Source organism: Hyalella azteca, unplaced genomic scaffold (genome assembly GCF_000764305.2).
Source record: "Hyalella azteca isolate HAZT.00-mixed unplaced genomic scaffold, Hazt_2.0.2 contig6504, whole genome shotgun sequence".
NCBI classification, from domain to species: domain Eukaryota; kingdom Metazoa; phylum Arthropoda; class Malacostraca; order Amphipoda; family Hyalellidae; genus Hyalella; species Hyalella azteca.
In genome coordinates this window covers 29,361-49,350 of record NW_025936665.1, presented here as the reverse complement: position 1 = coordinate 49,350, position 19,990 = coordinate 29,361, and the positions used below count along the sequence as shown (strand labels likewise).

The 19,990-nt window shown below is 38.3% G+C and overlaps 1 protein-coding gene across 1 annotated transcript in view; it reads left to right on the top strand.

The window, feature by feature from the left end:
• Positions 1 to 19,990, top strand: part of LOC108664831 (sodium channel protein para) — a 72,712-nt gene that overhangs the window by 44,252 nt on the left and 8,470 nt on the right. Inside the window, exons 15-32 of the mRNA XM_047880881.1 lie at positions 3,901 to 4,006; positions 4,460 to 4,537; positions 5,351 to 5,362; positions 9,697 to 9,953; positions 11,778 to 11,951; positions 12,311 to 12,473; positions 12,767 to 12,963; positions 13,650 to 13,854; positions 14,387 to 14,533; positions 14,743 to 15,006; positions 15,369 to 15,526; positions 15,758 to 16,057; positions 16,533 to 16,655; positions 17,108 to 17,230; positions 17,692 to 17,886; positions 18,392 to 18,529; positions 18,760 to 18,867; positions 19,400 to 19,670. Coding sequence (XP_047736837.1) covers positions 3,901 to 4,006; positions 4,460 to 4,537; positions 5,351 to 5,362; positions 9,697 to 9,953; positions 11,778 to 11,951; positions 12,311 to 12,473; positions 12,767 to 12,963; positions 13,650 to 13,854; positions 14,387 to 14,533; positions 14,743 to 15,006; positions 15,369 to 15,526; positions 15,758 to 16,057; positions 16,533 to 16,655; positions 17,108 to 17,230; positions 17,692 to 17,886; positions 18,392 to 18,529; positions 18,760 to 18,867; positions 19,400 to 19,670 — 3,019 coding nt within the window. The remainder of the gene's footprint in view (positions 1 to 3,900; positions 4,007 to 4,459; positions 4,538 to 5,350; positions 5,363 to 9,696; positions 9,954 to 11,777; positions 11,952 to 12,310; positions 12,474 to 12,766; positions 12,964 to 13,649; positions 13,855 to 14,386; positions 14,534 to 14,742; positions 15,007 to 15,368; positions 15,527 to 15,757; positions 16,058 to 16,532; positions 16,656 to 17,107; positions 17,231 to 17,691; positions 17,887 to 18,391; positions 18,530 to 18,759; positions 18,868 to 19,399; positions 19,671 to 19,990) is intronic.

Below are 19,990 nucleotides of genomic sequence, written 5' to 3'. Positions count from 1 at the left end.
TTTTAAGAATGTGGTTCACAAATTTCTCGTCCAATCAAGTTCTGTTAATTATACTTCAATTGGATGATTGTCCTCAATTCTCGTGATGTCACTCCGTATTTTCATACCTGTTACGAACAATGACAGCTAATAAATATTCGGGTAATTTACCTCAATTCTGAAATTATTCTCGATTCTGAAAGATGTTCCCCATTCTGAAAGACATTCCAGATTCTGAAAGATATTCCCTATTCTGAAAGATAATCCCTATTCTGAAAGACATTCCAGATTCTGAAAGATAATCCCTATTCTGATATATTTGTGTGATTAAACGCTCCCCGTAGTCGACGGGAGGCACCCCGAGCCTGCGAGTCTCGCGTGATCTGGAGTCGCTAGGCTTCGTAAGTTATTTCTATTCTTCATAGAAAACGTCAACTTGGGGCCCATCTAAACTCAAGTGCATGTTCGGCTCATCATAATTCTTCTTTACAACCAACGCAATACTGTGCAATATTCACACACCGCTCTTATTAGTTATTTAATACATATTTGTGGCTTTGTACGTACCAAGTAATACGTTGAGTCCTACCCTTGATCGTTAACTTGCTTTCGAGGTGTACAACATTTATCAATTACTTTCTCTTCTCTGGGGTTTCTCAACGTTAATTATGCTGTTGTTTAATCTTTTATACGCAATACGCTTGATCAGAAATGTGTGTATGTTGCCTCGCTTCCTGCGTACCTGATTATGTTTAAGCTTCGTGTGTTTTATTTTGCCGAGTATTCTTGTGGATATCAAAGCATTTTTAGTCTCCAAACGATAAATATAACCAGACTAAATCCACAGCGATCACAGTATAAAATTGAACGATACGAAAAATCGTAACGTGCGAGATGCCCATTAATTAACAACAAACGTTGTGAAACAATTTTCAGGACTTGACTCGCCAGTGCTTGAATAAATACCATGATTCATATTTTTCAAATAATATATGTTTATCGTTAAGCAAGTTTTGCATACAGTTCCTGATTATCATCTAATACCACCGAACAAAAATCAGCGGTGTAAATATAGCCGTTGATTCTCGTAGCGTAAACTACTCACAAGTAACTGACGCACCTAGGTTTTTCCTTATTATTTCGCAAGCGTAGTGAGCTTAGAAAGTAATATATTTTCAAACACTCATTAATTTACGTTTCTTATAATTTGTCTGAATGCTAGCAAATTATCTTCTACACTCATTCTGTAATTCTTTTTAGTTTTGAATTGCAATGCATCTGAACCCAACCGTGCCAACACTTGTTGCTGCGCCCGCGGTGTGAGAGCCACACAGTCTCGCTTTAGAGCACAGCCTAAATAACTTCAAAATTTTTTACGTTGCTGCAACGATCTTTCTTTTACAGCTTGGGTCTTTAGGTCACCGCAATAATCTTTCTTTTACAGCTTAGATGTGATTTTTTCCTTGAGTTTGCTGCCTTGCGAGCTGACACGTAGTGGTCACATCTCTTGAGGTTCGCTGGCCTCTGACAAAATGGACTCTCTCACGCTTAGACTTGTTCTGTTAGAGTAAAACTGATCCCTCTTTTATTCGATGACAACATAGGCTATCCTGTTCATTGATCAGAGTCTCATTAATATTCTCAGAAGATCTCACTCATTGCAATCTTGTTCATTTTAATTTCGCAATTGTGTTCTCATTAATAAACGTGCGTATGTTTGGCTTTCGGTCTCCAAAACATGCCACTTGGTTTTCTGATTTGTTGGGACTAGAATTATTCTAAATTTATTATTTGTTTCCAAAATGTAATGACAAATTATTGAGCATTAAATGACTCATGATCAGCGACGATCAAAGAAGCGCTAAAAATTCAGCTTTTTCATTTATTGTTCTCACTTCACTTCCTTCTCTTGATCTGATTCTCGACACATATTTGATCAGATCTTTTAGACTTTATTGGTCTTTGGCTTCTATTGCTGTTATTAAATAAAAGTCAAGCAAGCCAGGCAAATATTTGTGCTTGAGTAGATTTTTTGCTTGATTCGTTTGAAGTCGCTCAGGGCGCGAGTTTATTGCTCAATTATTCCCAGCATGGAAATGAGGTAAGTTTAGTTGTCGTTAAAATATTTTGAATAAAATATTTAGTGTTTGCCTAATAAGGTACCAAATATTAGTGCAGCTATTATTATAATATAAAAGAAAAGTTATTCATTTTGGGCGTTAGTAAATTTTCCATTCGCCTGTAAAGTTACCAGACATTTAGGCTTAGCTCAAAATTTTTCAAATGGACATTTAATATACGTTAATATTTGGTTCAAGTTAGATTTGTGTTATTCGGATTCGTTGTTTGCAAACTATTGAATGATGGCATTTATTTGCCACATGACACTAGAACTGCTGGAGGCCATTTCTTGTGAGTGTGCGATTCTTCTCATTGGTCACTTGCCACCATTGTTTGAGTCTCCCTTTCGTGTCCTTTTTTCTCTGTCTTAGTTTTGATATCATTCAGTAAGTTTCCTGATTAGTGAAGCATGTAATGAGATTGTTTATCGTGTCAGTTGCCACTCTGCAATGTCTTAATTGCGATCATTTCTTTACTCTTAAAATTTAAAGAAAATTCCGTCTATGCAAAAGTATAATTAATTTGACATGAGAAAAGTACTCACTAATCGGGAGTTACTTGACTGTCCTTGCTATGTCTCCATGTTTGTATAAATTCTTCTGTCCCTTTTTTCTCCCTCTACACGTTTTTTTAAAAAGTCTCCAAGTGAAATTCAGATAATCGATAAAATTTTCCATGATGTAGGATTTTTTTGCTGGCTTCCGAATGTTTTCCGAGGCATTTTTGCCTGGCCGATTAGATAAATTAGGTTTAAAAAGTAGGGTAATTCGTCGTTTATGGCAGAAAAACTTAAATCCATGTAAAAGCTTCCCTTTTAGAAATTGTCGTTTAAAGATGACTTCGAATGGGAATTATCAATAATTAGGGAAGCGCCGCTCGCGCTAACTTGCATGTTCAACGGCCCATGGCTCTGATTTTCTAACTTCGGCTCTTTCAACGGTCCCAATATCTTCCTCTTTCTTCCAATGTTTCTTTTATTTGCATGCATTTGTCTCTTTTGTTTATTCTGCTTTCCTGGTGATTCTGTCCTCCAATCCCGTAAATTATATTATTAGATTATTTGTAAAATGTGTCGTTGACACGATGTGATTTCTGATATGATTTGATATGATACATATAATCTGATTTTTATCATGTTTCGATAATATTCCTGCATTGCAATATATGTTGTCTAGTGAGCTAGTGAAATGTTATTCATTTTAATTCAAATTCTTGGTATCATTTAATCTATTCAAATGTGAGATTTTGTTAATTATTTAATAGCGATTTAAAGTTTTACTGTCAGCGATTACTCACTCGTTTAAAATTAAATATATTCAATAAAATTTCAACGTACATGTAATTTGGCGGAAAATTGCTAGATGGTTGTGTATTTTTATAGTCATCTGTTGTCAGGAATTATGAAGGACATAACGTTTCCAAAATTACGAGCTGTTAGGCGCAAATTTGTAGACCAAACAAAGCGATTAAGGTTTACCTATGTCCCAGCCATTATTTGCCTTACGCTAAACGTGATTGATTGGCAGGAACTTATAATTCACTCTACATCATTTAGTTTCACTTACGTGTCAAGTGTATTTTTCATTTCCAATTACTCCTATTTATTTCCAATTGTTGGCTGGTTCGTAGTAACTGTTGATGATCGTGTCATGGAGTATCAGACTTCTAGAAAATGAAAGTAAAGCCAATTTTTTCCCATGCCAACCTGGCAGAAAAGCAGTCGGATCATAAGTGATATCACACGTTGTTTTGTGGAGCATTCTAGTATATGTGATGGTTTATACATTTTTGGCTGCCCAGGATGGATCCATGGAGCCTGAAGAAGCTCTCGCTCTCAAATTGAAGAACCCGGAGACGAACCCTTTCATCGACCCCATCCAGAAGCAGACGGTCGTCGACATGAGAGGTGAGTACAGCCGTGCCATCTCCCAACCAGCGCACATGCTGCTTCTGATTACAAACTATTATGCTCGACAGTAAATTTCACGGAATCAAAAAAGAAATTAAAAATATAAATTGTGTTCATTTATCATCAACATAATTATGCTTACAATAAATAATCAATTAAATCGAGGACAATATTGCCAGTAGTCAGAACATGGCGTTGTAACGTAGAATATAAGCACGAAAATGCAAGCTTACACGAGAAGACGTCAATTTCACGACGTCGGGGCATTTGCAGAGCATAGGGAGCAGTCTGAGGAGACCCAACATTGAACACGGCAAGAGTTGCATTTTGAGAGACGTAGGAAAATCCCGAATGTAATGCGGAAAGTACATAAAGCTAAGCTCTGTTGTATTCTGAATTGGTTTGGAGCAGCCTTGTTGTGTAAAGGATGAATATGCATGTTGTCCACAGACGTAATGGTGCTCAACGACATCATCGAGCAGGCAGCACAGCAACATGGCCGCCTAAGCCGCGCCAGCGACCACGGAGGTGAGATATCAACTCTTATTCTTGTCTCAATTGTAGACATTTATCGAAAAATATTATTGTTGATCTGTCCTATCATAGATGGTCTTGTTATTCTGTCGGGAGCTCCAAAATACTTTACTCGGGTTTATTATATTACTCTAACGTTTAAAATGCTTTCATTTAAAGGGAATATTCCCGTCTGTGAATCTCAAGATTTGAACCTTTATATTTTGCTCTTTATAAATGGTTGTAAGCAGTCGTGTGTGCTAGAAATATATTACGTGACTTTAATAAGTAATAATTCCTTAACTGCAAATGGCGCGGTTCAACCAAAAACCGGTAGTAAAAATCTGGATCTGCAGAAGAGCACGTCTTTACAGCGAAGCTTAAAGACTAGGTTTATATTAGTTAGATGTTATAGCTATAGCGGAACGGTTGGTTCAATACTGCTGCAATTTAAGAACGCAGAACGGGGATTGTAACACAAATTTGCGAGGATAATATTAGTTCGAGGTGTATTTTGTAGAGTATGAAGGTTGCACCTCAAACACTGCCGAGCCAGGCTGTTGTAATACTACGGATAACTGGATGGACGAAGAAAGAAAATGTCAATCTATAAGTTGCTCGGATGGTTTGCAAAGAAGCTAGATATTCTAGAAAAAGAATGGAACTGGGAACAAAGATAAATAGTGTCCCTACAAGGTCATATCTTAAGTCAAACTAGGTTTTGTTTCCTAAGCAATAGAACTTGGAAAGATGCATAAATGCCAATTGCTAGTTCATTATGAATCGGTTGCATCCTCCGTTTTAATGAAAATTTTCTTCATATTGCAGATTTGACAGAGGGTGCGTATTTCAATGTTTCTAATATCATTTTAGCTTAGTTTTGCTGATCGCTTTTTTGTGGCCGAAATGCCCGACATTTTCATAGCTCATCATCAATACACTTGAATCATGACACAAGTGCATTATAATTAACTCTAAAGTTTTATAGCCTTGACCTCATCTCGTTTGCATGAGCCTATAGTTGTACGCGCCGTGTCACGTGAATGCTGCAGATTTCAATGTAGTGCATATAATGTCGCCAGACAAATGTATTCAGCGATACAGACGTTCATATCTTGACTTAAATGAGAGATATTACATATACGGTATATTTCTACAATATACAACATATTTCAATATACTCACTGTCACAATTCAGCATACCGCATGAGGGAATGTTAATGTATTACATATTTAAATGAGAGTTACTTTCGTTCTTGGTATGTTTAATATCATCCAATGCCCGACATTCTGGAGTTTATTTAAAACTATGTTTTTACTGATATCTCGTACTGGAGTTATTAGGACTATTACAAGAAAGTGGTGTCAATATTCACGAGGGACCAACTGTTCATACAATTTCGATCTACGATTGCAAAATATTTACCCTGTTACTAATTTAAATGACGAGTATTTTAAAAAGGCAAGTTCATAACAGTTTAGAATTGGTAGAACGCACGCATCTATTCCTACTTTTGAGTCTGATACAATGTATTTTTTTCAAATTACTAAAATATTTTTTCATTCACCCTTAAACATTTTAGATCTGATTAAGTAAATAATTCAATGTACAGCTCAGCATGTTGTCAACTTGGCTGGTTCAATTGATGCTTGAACCAGATTACTGCATGTTCATTCTCAGAGGTGTATATGGGTCTTGAAGTTTTTAAGTATATAAAAGTCTTAAAATATCAAGTTCTACAGTTATGCTTTATGGCTTGTTATGTTGATTGTTTGCTTGTGTGTGCGAGTTCACTATTCAAATTATCTGTTAAGAACCTCACCTTGACTTAACACTTTAACCACTTTCGCTATTTTGTCTGCGCTCAAACCTTCAAATTCTGGAGAACTGAATTGGAAAAATGGTACCATATCAAGTCAGGAAAGTTTTACTTCCGTTACACGATCTTCTTTTTATAATCGATTTTTGCTTAGTCACATGTGATTAGCAAACTGAAAAAAATATATTGAATCTGTAAGTTTATGTTAAAGTCTGGCTCTTAATTCTTCCATTCGGTCAGTGATTTAGTAATTATATATCACATTCAGTTCCATTATTTGAAGGTGTTGTTGCTCAACACAACTTTCTTGGGCAACTCTACCATCACAAACGTTTTCATTTAGTGAAGTACGTCGCAGCGTCATCAGGTCAAGTTTGTTGCCCTCGATGAATTTTTTAGCGATCTTCTTCAAATAGAATCACCCTTCATGGTGCTAAACTTAGATTTATAAGTAAACTTTCAAAAGCTTTTCAGCCAACTCTAAAACTATTATGAGCTAATTATTTTATTTAATTACGAATTACTTATATATTGTAATGATTTTCGTCTAGCTTTCCAGAATGTGATAAATTATTTAGATAGGCTGACAAAATCTCGCGCCGCGTATCTATGAATTTTATTTTTCATTCTTCATCAACTATTCATACTCTGATTCTGTAGACGAAAAGTTCCGGAAATCTCTTGGCACTTGGTGCCATCACTTCAATCATGGCACTTGGATGATACCAAGTGCCTAAGTCTCGATGATAAATGTGATGGTTGAGTTACCCAGACAAGAGTTTTTCTGATTTGTATGAGAGGGGGACCTTACAAACAGGCACAGCTGGCGTGGCTCAACTGGAGCGCGAGCCTCACCACCGCTTCTATCACTTCATCATCATTCTCATTTATGTGAAGAATATTTTATAGTACAAAAATATTTGTGCATTGATTTCATATATCATTATTCCCTATGTTGTTTTCATTGTTTATCTCTAAAGGTTGTTTCATCGAATTAATTACTACTGGGGTGATCCCTCGAGTTTCTCGTAACCGCTGCAAAAATAAATTGTTCAGTGCAGACTAAGCCATGTTGCGATCGCCGTCACAAAATTCGATCAGCGTTATCACTGTAGAATTAACCTATGAGTTATTGGGCTCATTATTTCATTGGTCTTCATTTTTTTCTGAGATATAATTACTCGACTCTCAAGTTAAATTAGTAACTTCAATTCAGCAACGGTCAAAAAGGAATGTTTTTTTTAACTAAACTAAAAAACGAAGAATTGTGATTTCTCCCATATTGTTGATAGATTTATTCTGGGAATTGAACGAAATTCGGTTCTTTGGAAGAATATAAATGCTTTTATTGATTGTCATTAATAAGACACTTGAATTTCATGTAATGATTTCCTCATTTCACTGTGCCCAGTTTGTTGCATGTTGGGGCTTACAATGCGCTTTGAAAAAACTCATTATAATTTGTTTAATTGAGTTACCTAAATCCGATTTTCAGGAGCAAGAGAATAATTTCATGTTTCATCCATCAATTACATTTCATTGCAATATTATTATCCTCACCAAAAAATGAATGTGAATTTTTCGAATATATTCATAAAATTGCACCAACACAACCCTGGCTTTCATAAATTTTCGCAACTATAGATAGCTGATTTTTATTAATCGTGTGTTACTGAAGCACGCAAAGCCTTGTATTGAGAATTTAGAAGCCGTAATAATGACTTGGGCCCTTAAAAAGCGCTGCCGCGGCTGAGATTCCAGAGATTGAACTTTCTTTTTCGAAATTATATAAGGTCGTACATTGCTGCTTCTTCCTTTTGCCACATGCTGCAAAAATAACCTTTTCGCTACTTCTTTGGTACCAGATACATTTTATCCCAAGCTTTGTGGGTCTTCTGCGACAGTTAGTCGAACGTGATCCGTTTTAAGAAATAAATCGAGAAGAAAGAAATGAATCTGTATGCCTCGCGTACCAACAACTTGTCTGCATGCATTCGACCTCCTCGCTGGATATGCTTCCTTCACTCGGTGTGTGAGGTCAATTAATTAGCATCACGTGTCATTAACAAATACGAGTTGTATGATTCGTCATTAAAACAAATTTGCGCTTTAATTCAATTAATTCTTGAGTAAAATGCCTCTTGGCTACCAGTGGTCTGGAACAAATAAGAGCACGTCCAAGAACTTCATGGAAATGACGTATGCTATCAACGTAACAGTTCTTCGATATATGAACCATCAATAACTAACGCGTAAATCGTAGGCTGTTCTCCAAAGTTTTACTGAAACGTTCGTGTGTGATTGAACATCTGATGCACGGCTTGCTGCACCCCACGAGCCTCGACCATCTATCTCATGCCATCAGCCTGCCCATCCTCAGCTCAATTATTCATTTCTCCCTATAAGCTCTCACAAGAATGGACTAAATGAGTGAATATCTAATGAAACCTTGATTTCGTCCTGTCTCCATGAGAGACAGTCGACCATTTTACTTAATACTCGGCACAGATTGAATATTTCAGTCACAGTTATTTTAATTTATCACTGAACTTAACGATTCAAAAGGTTTCTCTGATTATAATCATTTGGCCCATATATTAGTGAATGCCCCCGCAAGCTTCCAGTTTTTAAATGAAAATATTTTTACTTCGATAAATAGCGCAGTAGCGAGCTGCATTCGCTCTCATTTTCATTCAATTAATGGACTCTAATTTCGATATTTTAACCGTTGCGTTTGAGAAAAGAGTTATAATTAAGTAATACCTACCAAATACTTTGTTAATACCTCCTCCCCAATGAGAGATCTCGATCACTGATGGATGGTTAACATTTCATCCAATATTGTGGAGTTCGATTAAGTCGTTAGAGTTTGCATAACAACATTTGAACATGATTTCCATGATTACCAATTAGCATTTTCATTAATCGTTTCACTTTTGTCCTGGCAGATTTGATCCAGTCTCATGCAGTGAACGGCTGTCTTTTGGCCGAGACACCTTTGGTACTTGGCATTTACTTGTGACATAATACTTTTGTGTACAAGGTTCCCCTCTTAAATTGAAATACTCGTTTCCCTTCGGTCGTCAGGTCTTCAGATTCACAATCACAATTAGTTTTTGTCCATATGATATGAAGAAACTTTACATATCCGTTAAATGGCAAATTAATCCTAATATGTATTATCAAAGTAAAAAACTATAAACAACGATGAAGACCTGATAGACCTTGTCTGACCTACACGTTGTTGTCTTTCTCGATAGCTTTTAAAAATAGTTGCTGTGCTGCCGATTCCAAAGGTCATTTCGAGCATACTAACACTTTTTTCTACAGTTTCCATTTATTATTTTTCACCAGAAGACGAAGAAGAGCCTTTAGCTGCCAAGATCAAGAAAAAAGTTATTGAGTATGGGAAGAGACTTATTGAAATATTATGCGTATGGGACTGTTGCTGGCTGTGGCTTAAGATTCAGCACATTCTCGGTCTGATCGTGTTCGATCCGTTCGTTGAGCTCTTCATCACGCTGTGCATCGTCGTGAACACTCTCTTCATGGCCATGGACCATCACGGCATGAGACAATCTTTTTCTGATTTCCTTAAAATGGGCAACTACGTGAGTATAGCTTGTATTTCTCCCTGTGTGAGTACAGCTTGTATTTCTCCCTGTGTGAGTACAGCTTGTATTTCTCCCTGTGTGAGTCCAGTGGGCATTTCTCCTTGTATGAGTACAGCTTGTATTTCTCCCTGTGTGAGTCCAGTGGGCATTTCTCCCTGTGTGAATACAACTTGTATTTCTTCCCTGTCGGATGTACAGTATGCTTGTCGAGTGTCGGGTATACGTAGCGTGCCTGGATATTGAAGCTGATGAATGATTCCCGGGGGAAGCTATAGAAGGCATATCAACCATTTGTAGATTTTATAGAATGAAGTAGAATCGAATAGAATAGAAATTTTTTTGCTTATCTTAATTTCATGGAATAACATTACGGCCATGAATTTTATCAGTCAATACTCTATTTTAGCTGCCTCGTTGAGAACACTCTGTTTACCTACTGTTTCAATGCATCATAAAGGTTGAATCTTGTTTTCAGAATACTTTTCACATGCAGCCCTTAAACTCATACTTGAATCCTTTAGACAAATTGTGGTATTTGATGGATTTAAATCACGTAGTACTCCATGTGTCCAACAACTTATTTTTTAGATTAATACTCACAAAAAAATCTTTCAAATAAATTCAAATGTCTATGCACTGAATATAACCTGTATACTGTATGTGCAAGTGTAAAACGATAGTTAGATATATTTTTCGTAATTTATGATAAGAAGTGGGCGCGATGATGGAATAGCCTGCTAAGCTAGCAATGGAAAGTAGAAAGAAAGCTTTATAGTGTTTTCATTTTTCAGCAGTTTATGATTTACATAATTTACCAAGGTTAATGTATGTTACCTATGTTATATTCGCCGTAAATATTTTATTATTAATCTTTGTGCTGCATTTCGTATTCTAGCCTTCGTCTTGTGTTGTGTTCTGTTTTGTGTACTGTTGTTCTGCTGTATGTTTTCTCATTAATTTTGATTGAAGTCGAAGTCAATGAATGGTTTTGCTTGGTTTCATACGTAATTTGTTGACTTCTTCTTGACTGAAAGAAGCCCTCAGTCATGTTCTGTTCATTTTTTATTCATATTAGTTTGTATTGATTCATCATAGTAAATCTAATGTAAAGTTGTGTAAAGCTTTTAAGTTTGTACAACCACTATTTAGTTACGTTACTGTCTTAACTAGAAATCTCAGCTCAGTCCCGTCAGAGAAAACACGAAAAATGTACGAATTGTAATCGATCTTTCTCTTTCGTGCTTTGCTGTGGATCGTCTTTCTCTAAACTGAAAAATCTTCAACATCATCACGCCTTTTTTGTACTTGCACCAATCTTCATGACATCAATGATACTATCCACATCTGTCTAATTGATTTTTCGCATTCTTCAACGTTACTTGATTCCGGAAAATTTCTTCCTGCCTATTTTTAATCTGCTGGTGATAATTATTCTCGTTTTAATACGGATATTTTTTTATTATCCGAGCAATACCAACTGAATTTCCTGCCTGAAATTAATCTTCGACCGCATCCAAATTGATTAAGATTTGTATAATTTTTTAATATTTTCAACCTATGTTTTACTCGAGAACACGATCAACTATCACGGCCGTTCCTACATTCCATGGCTACGTCATCTCCCGGACGAATGTTGCGATTCAATTAATGAATTGTTTTTTCTATTCCTTTTTGCCGAACTACCATCCCTTACCTTCCCTCACCGAACCTTTCCTCTCTCACGCGGACTCTCTGGGCACTGTTCCCTATCCTATTCTCCTTCACCTCCTTCCTTACAACGTCGGCATACCCTTCTCATGCCACTACCGGCGCATACAACAGTTCTTCACAGCAACGTTCACAATCGAAGCCTTTACCAAGCTCATGGCCATGAGCCCCAAGTTCTACTTCCAAGAAGGCTGGAACATCTTCGACTTCTTCATCGTGGCTCTCTCTCTAATTGAACTCGGTCTGGAGGGCGTCCAGGGCCTCTCTGTCTTGCGCTCCTTCAGATTGGTGAGTCGTTGATATTATTTATTATTACTCATCATCACTGATGATTCCGTCCACCGATCGGTAGTTATTGCTTCACTGATATTCAGTCTCATTGATATGTTGCGCTCATCATCGGTACTTACTTCGTCGCTGTTGTAAGATATCCGTCTTAGATGCATGATATCCTCTTTAGAACGATATTCATCTTAGTTGTGACAAATGAATAAATAACTTCATTCTAATTCACTAATTTCAATCATGAATGCTGATTGTTAATCTCGCCGCTACATCAAACCGTTTCCTGTTCAAATCTATATTTTTAACATATTTTTCTAGCGCCTAAGCTCGGTATTCAACGAACAATCCGTGTTGATGTGCAGCTCAGGGTGTTCAAGCTCGCTAAGTCCTGGCCCACGCTCAACTTGCTCATCTCCATCATGGGCAAGACGGTGGGTGCCCTCGGCAACTTGACCTTCGTACTCTGCATTATCATCTTCATCTTCGCCGTGATGGGCATGCAACTCTTCGGCAAGAATTATACTGGTGAGAAGAAATCGTCTGGGTGCAAGAATGCGTTCTCAACATTACTTTTAATGAAAATTTATCAAATTGTTTCATTTTATCGTCTGTTTGATGCCTAAAATTAATGACTATATTTATCAGCTTCCGATATGATATCCCTGTAAAATGTGTGAAAAGTTTATGCTGAGATAATTCCATGTTTTCTTGAGCATCTTCCACTCTATGTCAGGGCTGAAATTGTGATTGCTCTCATGAGATGGCTCTCTCACAGATAAGAGATTGCTCTCTTATCTAAAATTTTCTCTGACCAACAGAAAAGGTCACAAAGTTCAAATGGTCTCAAGACGGCCAGATGCCGAGGTGGAATTTCGTGGACTTCTTCCACTCGTTCATGATCGTGTTCCGCGTGCTGTGCGGGGAGTGGATCGAGAGCATGTGGGACTGTATGTACGTGGGAGACTTCTCGTGCGTGCCTTTCTTCCTGGCCACGGTCGTCATCGGCAACTTGGTCGTGAGTTTCATGCACCGACAACTACTAAATATTCCATTTGTGTCAGATTTGAGGATTAGAACATACGACATTAGATCGTTTCGAGATTATTTGCCATCACAAATTATTATAGATTTACAAATAAAGTCATTTTTCGTTGAGTAAATACTATTATCGGGGTATCAATGTATAAAATGATGGTAATTTTTTAGGTTGACTACAATTTCCTCAAATTAATTGCATTTGTCCTTTTTAGATTATTAAAGATTAGAATTAAAAAATATCACTATGACATAGCAAGCTTTTACAAGTCATAAGGTTTAATAACTTACTCTCTTTAATAACTTACTTTTGATCACAAATAAATATGAAATTGAAATTACCTAGTACGTCTCGTAAACGCCGACGAACTTTGAACAGTATTGACAGTAACAATTAAGCAGTTGTTAACAGTAGTAACTATGAGATGTTTGTTAACGAGCAGTTGTTAACAGTAGTAACTATGAGATGTTTGTTAACAAGCAGTTGTTAACAGTAGTAACTAAGAGCTATTTCTTAACAAGTAGTTGTTAACAGTAGTAAATATGAGATGTTTGTTAACAAGTAGTTGTTAACAGTAGTAACTATGAGATGTTTGTTAGCAAGTAGTTGTTGACAGTATTAACTATGAGATATTTGTGCGTTGACTCGTGCCGCCTGTGTGCCAGGTTCTGAACCTCTTCTTAGCCCTGCTGCTGAGCAGCTTCGGAGCCTCGAACCTCTCCGCTCCCACTGGTGACGGCGAACCTAATAAAATTGCTGAAGCTTTCGACAGAATCGCCAGGTTCAAAGCCTGGGTCAAGCGATCCATCATGAACTTCCTCAAAGGCATAAGAGCGAAAATTACCAATCAAATCAGAGATCACACTCCAGGTACGAACTTACGAGTGATTATTTTTTGGTCCATCGGTTGGGACAAGTTTTTTCAAGTTTCGCTTCTGCAGTTCAAGCAATCACTTACCAAGACAATAACAAGCTATCTATGGTGTCATAAGATTTTGAGGAAGCAGATTAATTAAATTAAATCCTCACTGAGTGAGGCTCACTCAATATTATACTATGGTCGTATGAATGTTTCATGAATTTAAATAAAATACTCTATACTATACTAATACTATAAACAATTTTGCAGACGCATGTTTAGCTGGGAATTTCCGAATGCCATTAGCTCGTTATATGTTTTCGTGCTTAGTCCTAAAAAGAGAACTTGGGTTGTACCAATTTACTGTTTTACATAGAGAGAAATTTATTGTTTGATCGAATGGCGTTTTGTGTTACAACATGAGACTTCACAACCCATAACAATTGACACCATGGAGATATTGTTGCTTCGTGACGGCTTATATTTCCGTAAAATATATTATATGGGAATTTTTGAAACTGATCAATGCGACTCACCGTGCAGACGAGTCAGTTGGTGATGACGCGAGAGGCCTGACGCGAGACGCTGCCAACGTCGTGTCCAGCGCCGCTGCCATGAACAACAGAAAGATACCCAACATGGCCGACGTCACCACCGTCGACATACCCATGGATGGACTCGATCTTGCGGGTAAGACGCGTTATTTCACCAGTCAAGTATTTTTGCGTTGTTTTTGTTTAATCGCGATCCAGTTAGCGTGTAAGAAATCTTGCGTCATGGAACGAAAAATAACAAATGGCATCATACCTAATAATACCTAATTTACCCAGTTCTAAAAGTTACCAAATCAATCTTGACTCGTTTAGTAATAATATTTTTACTTACTCATCTGTACGCAGACGGAAAGCTGAAGCAGACGCTGGCGACGATCAACAACCGCTGCGGCCACATCGGCAACTCGATCAACAACCGCGACTTCCTCGAGAACGACTACACGAGCACGGCCAAGATCATGAGGCGGGATGACGACGACATGAGCGACGCTTCGCTCGGCTCGCACCGCAACAGAAAACTCATGAGCGACTCGTGCAGCCATAGAGGCTCCACCGAGTCCTTGGAGGACGAAGCCAAGAAAACCGCCAGCAAAGATGATCTAGATGATGGTTATTAACGTTTTCGACTATTGACCATGAGATTATGCGTTATAATGAGTCTAGAAACACTACTTCAGCGAATTTGTTGAATATTTCAATTCAATTTACTGTAAATAGATTTTTCCATTTGCGTTGCTGTACTCTTCACGACCTTTTTGGAATATTACGGTTGCAGCACTCGTTAGGCTCAGTTTCAAATTTCAAGTAATTCACATTACCTGCTTCTTGAAGCTTCCCCTGAAGCTTTATCCTTAAGAAGGTTATTTTTTTAACTATGATGGTTGTACGACTTGCTATTAGATACTTCTACGCGAGGTAATTGTTTTTGGATTTTGGATTTTTTGGATTGAATTTTTGTGGATTTGCTACAGATTTTGACGCGAGTGGAGAAGAAGAGGAAGAGGAATACGACGAGGAAGGCGAACCTCAAGAAGTACGGCCTGTCATGGACACCGGCAGCGAAGAGGTTATGGACTATCCCTCGGACTGCTTCAAAGAATCCTTCTACGTCAGATTCCCGATGTTTGCCGTGAGTCTTAAAGTCACATGTCACATAATGCGAGGCAGGCAGCACCTAAGGTTTATATGGCGTCAGTTTTTCTTAAAGTTGCTCCTATTACTTATGGGGAATCGATAACGACTTTGTGCTCCTCTGTGAAACCCCAATCAGTGGGATGGTTCTTTGACATAGTCCCGTTCTAAATAATCGTTTATGTTATTCGATGCGAGCCTCATTTATTGGCTATATGATGCTGTACAGGGCGACCCCGACTCGCCGTTCTGGCAAGGCTGGGCACACTTGCGCTACAAGACCTACCTGCTCATCGAGAACAAGTACTTCGAGACGGCCGTCATCACCATGATCCTGATGTCGTCCCTTGCCCTCGCTGTAGAAGACGTCAACCTCGCCCACAAACCTGCCCTCATCGACGTCCTCTATTACATGGACAGAATTTTCACCGTGATCTTCTTCATCGAGATGGCAATCAAATTCGTAGCGCTCGGATTTGCGAAATATTTCACCAATGCCTGGTGTTGGCTGGATTTCCTTATCGTCATGGTGAGTCGGCAAAATCTTTTGTAAATAGTTACCAAAGTATTTATACGCTATTCAATAATTATGTATAAGATGGAGCGAGAATTATTTATCGGTTGCTTCGAAGTTATTGGTCAATTGGAATTTCACAAACTGAGGCCAAGTACTACCAATCTGATATACAAAATTTCCATGACCAAAAGCTCGCCAGCATGTTCTTGTTACCCGATGCCCATTTTTGCTTGACTATGATTATGTCTAGAATATTTGGGATTGCAAATCATGTTCGCTGCAATGGCGTGATTAAATTAACCGTTATTCGGTCAATAGTTATAATATGCTTCTTGCGGTCTCGATGATAATTATTGTTTACACTAATCAATTGTCAAGCTACATCTGATTTGTAGCTTCAGGGCATTTTCCTGTGAATTCGAAAATTTTTATTTCAAATCCAATCGAATCTGAATTGTGTCTACCACATTGCCTGTATTTTGCTCAGGTGTCGCTCATCAACCTGATAGCAACGCTCGCCGGAGCCGGCAAGATCCAGGCCTTCAAGACGATGAGGACCTTGAGAGCCTTGCGCCCTCTGCGCGCCATGTCCAGGATGCAGGGCATGAGAGTGAGTGCAGGGCATGAGAGTGAGTGCAAGACATGAGAGTGAGTGCAAGACATGAGAGTGAGTGCAGGGCATGAGAGTGAACGCAGGGCATGAGAGTGAGTGCAGGGCATGAGAGTGAGTGCAAGACATGAGAGTGAGTGCAGGGCATGAGAGTGAGTGCAAGACATGAGAGTGAGTGCAAGACATGAGAGTGAGTGCAGGGCATGAGAGTGAACGCAGGGCATGAGAGTGAGTGCAGGGCATGAGAGTGAGTGCAAGACATGAGAGTGAGTGCAGGGCATGAGAGTGAGTGCAGGGCATGAGAGTGAGTGCAGGGCATGAGAGTGAGTGCAGGGCATGAGAGTGAGTGCAGGACCTCTACAAATATCACTTGCTCCTCTGACTCACGTGTTATCTACGCTTTTTGTGGATGTTTGTTCGTTCTATCAACGTGTGTTTGTTTTGGTGTTCAGGTTGTAGTAAACGCGCTCATCGGCGCCATCCCGTCGATCGTCAATGTGCTGCTTGTGTGCCTCATCTTCTGGCTCATCTTCGCCATCATGGGAGTGCAGTTGTTCAACGGAAAATACTTCAAGGTATTTGTCGTCTTACCGCTGCTCTTCATGACCCTAGTTAGCATATCATAGTGGTATCGGTGCTGAAGAGTAGGCCTGATGTGGCCTGTCGCCGATTTTTGTACTTTTCGTGTCTTGTCCGCAGTAGATCTGAACATAGATCATTTGACCGGGTTTTCGAAACTGATGATAGTTTGAAATAGCTACAAGACTTGCACCGAGTTCGATATAGTGCTTGGCATTTCAAGTGTGAACATATTCTGTCTGTTCTTGAACGCGTTCATACACGGAGCGTACGATGTAATCGGGGTGGCTATTATTACTTTATTCACTACTTTACTTTACTTTATTCATTATTCCTGTTGATGGTAATATTTTCTGAACTTGTTTGGATTTATACTCTACATTCGACACATCTTCCGACGGTCATTGACTAAAATGTATCTGTATTGACTTTTTTTGTAATGTTTAATTATTTTCAGTGCATGCATCCGGATGGGTATCGGTGGTCGCAAGAAGACATCCCCGACATGAAGTCATGCAAGGCGGGCAACTACTCCTGGGAGAACTCTGAGGTGCACTTCGACCACGTGCCCATGGCCTACCTCGCACTCTTCCAGGTCGCCACATGGAAGGGATGGATCCCCATCATGAACGACGCCATCGACACCAACGGGGTGAGTGGCCACGTCATAGTTGGCTGAGTAGTCGATGTTTTATTCTGCCAAGGATGTGTTTAGAAGCTTGTTGAGTATCATTGAAAAATAGGTAGTTGATTTGAATGGAATGTGGGAAAACCCTTTCGTCATATGTGGAAATGCTTGACTTCAAAGTAGTAAAAAAAATTCAAAATTTTTGTAGTCAATAAGCTTAAATTTAAATAATAGATAAAGTGCAGTGGAATATTGCCCTATTACTCTCTATTACTGATAAGTTTTGTTTGCACTTTTCAAGCGTATTCCACGCAGCTGGCCTAATTTTTTAACATAAATGCTTCTAGCACGGAATGAAAAACCGAACGAATTACTAATCTTGATAAACAACTTCGAAAATGTTCCGCGTTGCATGAAGCAAAATTTCAACTTTACATTGTGAATAGACTACCAATAAAATATTTTTGCTTTCAGGGTAGTAAGTAAAACGATACACGTAATAAATAATTATTTTTTTTTATCATTGCAGCTGAACAACCAGCCGATCAGAGAAGTTAACCTGTACATGTACTTCTACTTCGTCTTCTTCATCATCTTCGGCTCATTCTTCACACTGAATCTCTTCATCGGCGTCATCATCGACAACTTCAACGAACAAAAGAAAAAGATGAGTATCGTTTCCTGAATTTTATTTGTCTATAGTATTGGCTTTCTCTGTGTACGAAAGTGATTTTGAGAACAGCTTTTTCATGCTGATGAATCCTGTATCACTGCTGAAATTAGACGTAATCCTTTTCATCACCAGGCGGGTAATTAATAAATGTTTTCTTCTAGCTTCCATTTTATAAACTGAATTTTTTTGAGCAAATAATTAGAATGTGTGACTGCGATTTTCACGCAGGAGGTTCTCTCGAAATGTTCATGACAGACGACCAGAAGAAATACTACAATGCCATGAAGAAAATGGGTGGCAAGAAGCCTCTCAAAGCCATACCCAGACCGCAAGTGAGTGTCTGCCTTAATCTCAACTATTCTATTTGGTTGATTATCCAATTATTCATACTTCAGATCCATGGTTTCATTCGCGTTCATTTTATTAAGCTTCATTCGCAGCCTCTGATCTGTTTGGTATAATCCTATCTATTATTGCAATTTCTATCACAATTGAAACTGTACATGCTCTATATGTTTCAAAAATTTACATTCTCCGTTTCTAATTTAAAATAATTAAATTTAAAGCTCGTTGTTTCCTGGAAAAAATGAGTGACAGATAACTGCACTTGATGAGCTCATCGTCGTGACTATCGTGGTATTAGGGCGGCAGTTGAAGGCCACGTCCTTTAAGTGTTGATTGAACGAAAGTGTTGTTGTAGGCGAGATTCACCGTAACTAAAATTAAGCGAACAATTTTAAAAATAATCTCCCTCAGCTATGATATCGCAAGCATGTTGATAAAAAATAAAGTTATATTTACAACGAATATGTGTAAACATTAACAAAGATCTTTATGAATTTATACGAATATTTTCTTGCGCAGTTCAAACCTCAAGCAGTGGTTTTTGAGATCGTCACGAGCAAAAAGTTCGACATGATCATCATGTTGTTCATCGGAGTGAACATGCTCACCATGACGCTAGATCACTACCAGATGAGCCCAACTTGGACCAGCATCTTGGACTCACTCAACTTGATCTTCATATGCATCTTCTCTTCTGAGTGTTTCTTGAAGGTTTTCGCTCTCCGGTGGCACTACTTCAAGGAGCCTTGGAACCTCTTCGACTTCGTTGTGGTCATAATGTCCATCTTAGGTGAGAGATCTTCGACTATGAGGTATATATGACTATTACTGTGCGCAGCAATTCCATTTTTATAGCTATTGAAAGTTTTATTTTTTGTATTCTTACCTGAGAGACAAATCTCTGTCTCTGAAGCGTCATTATGAGAACTGTCTTTCGAAGACGAATGTACTCTAGGATATTTCATTTTATTTAAAAATCCGCTTGACGTTTTAATGTTAGTTTAAATGATTCAAAATAAGCTCGACTTCTGAACAGATATAACAAAATTATCACGAGGTATTTATTTTCCATCCAGCCCCGCAACATCAAGTGTCGAACTGCTTTCGGTT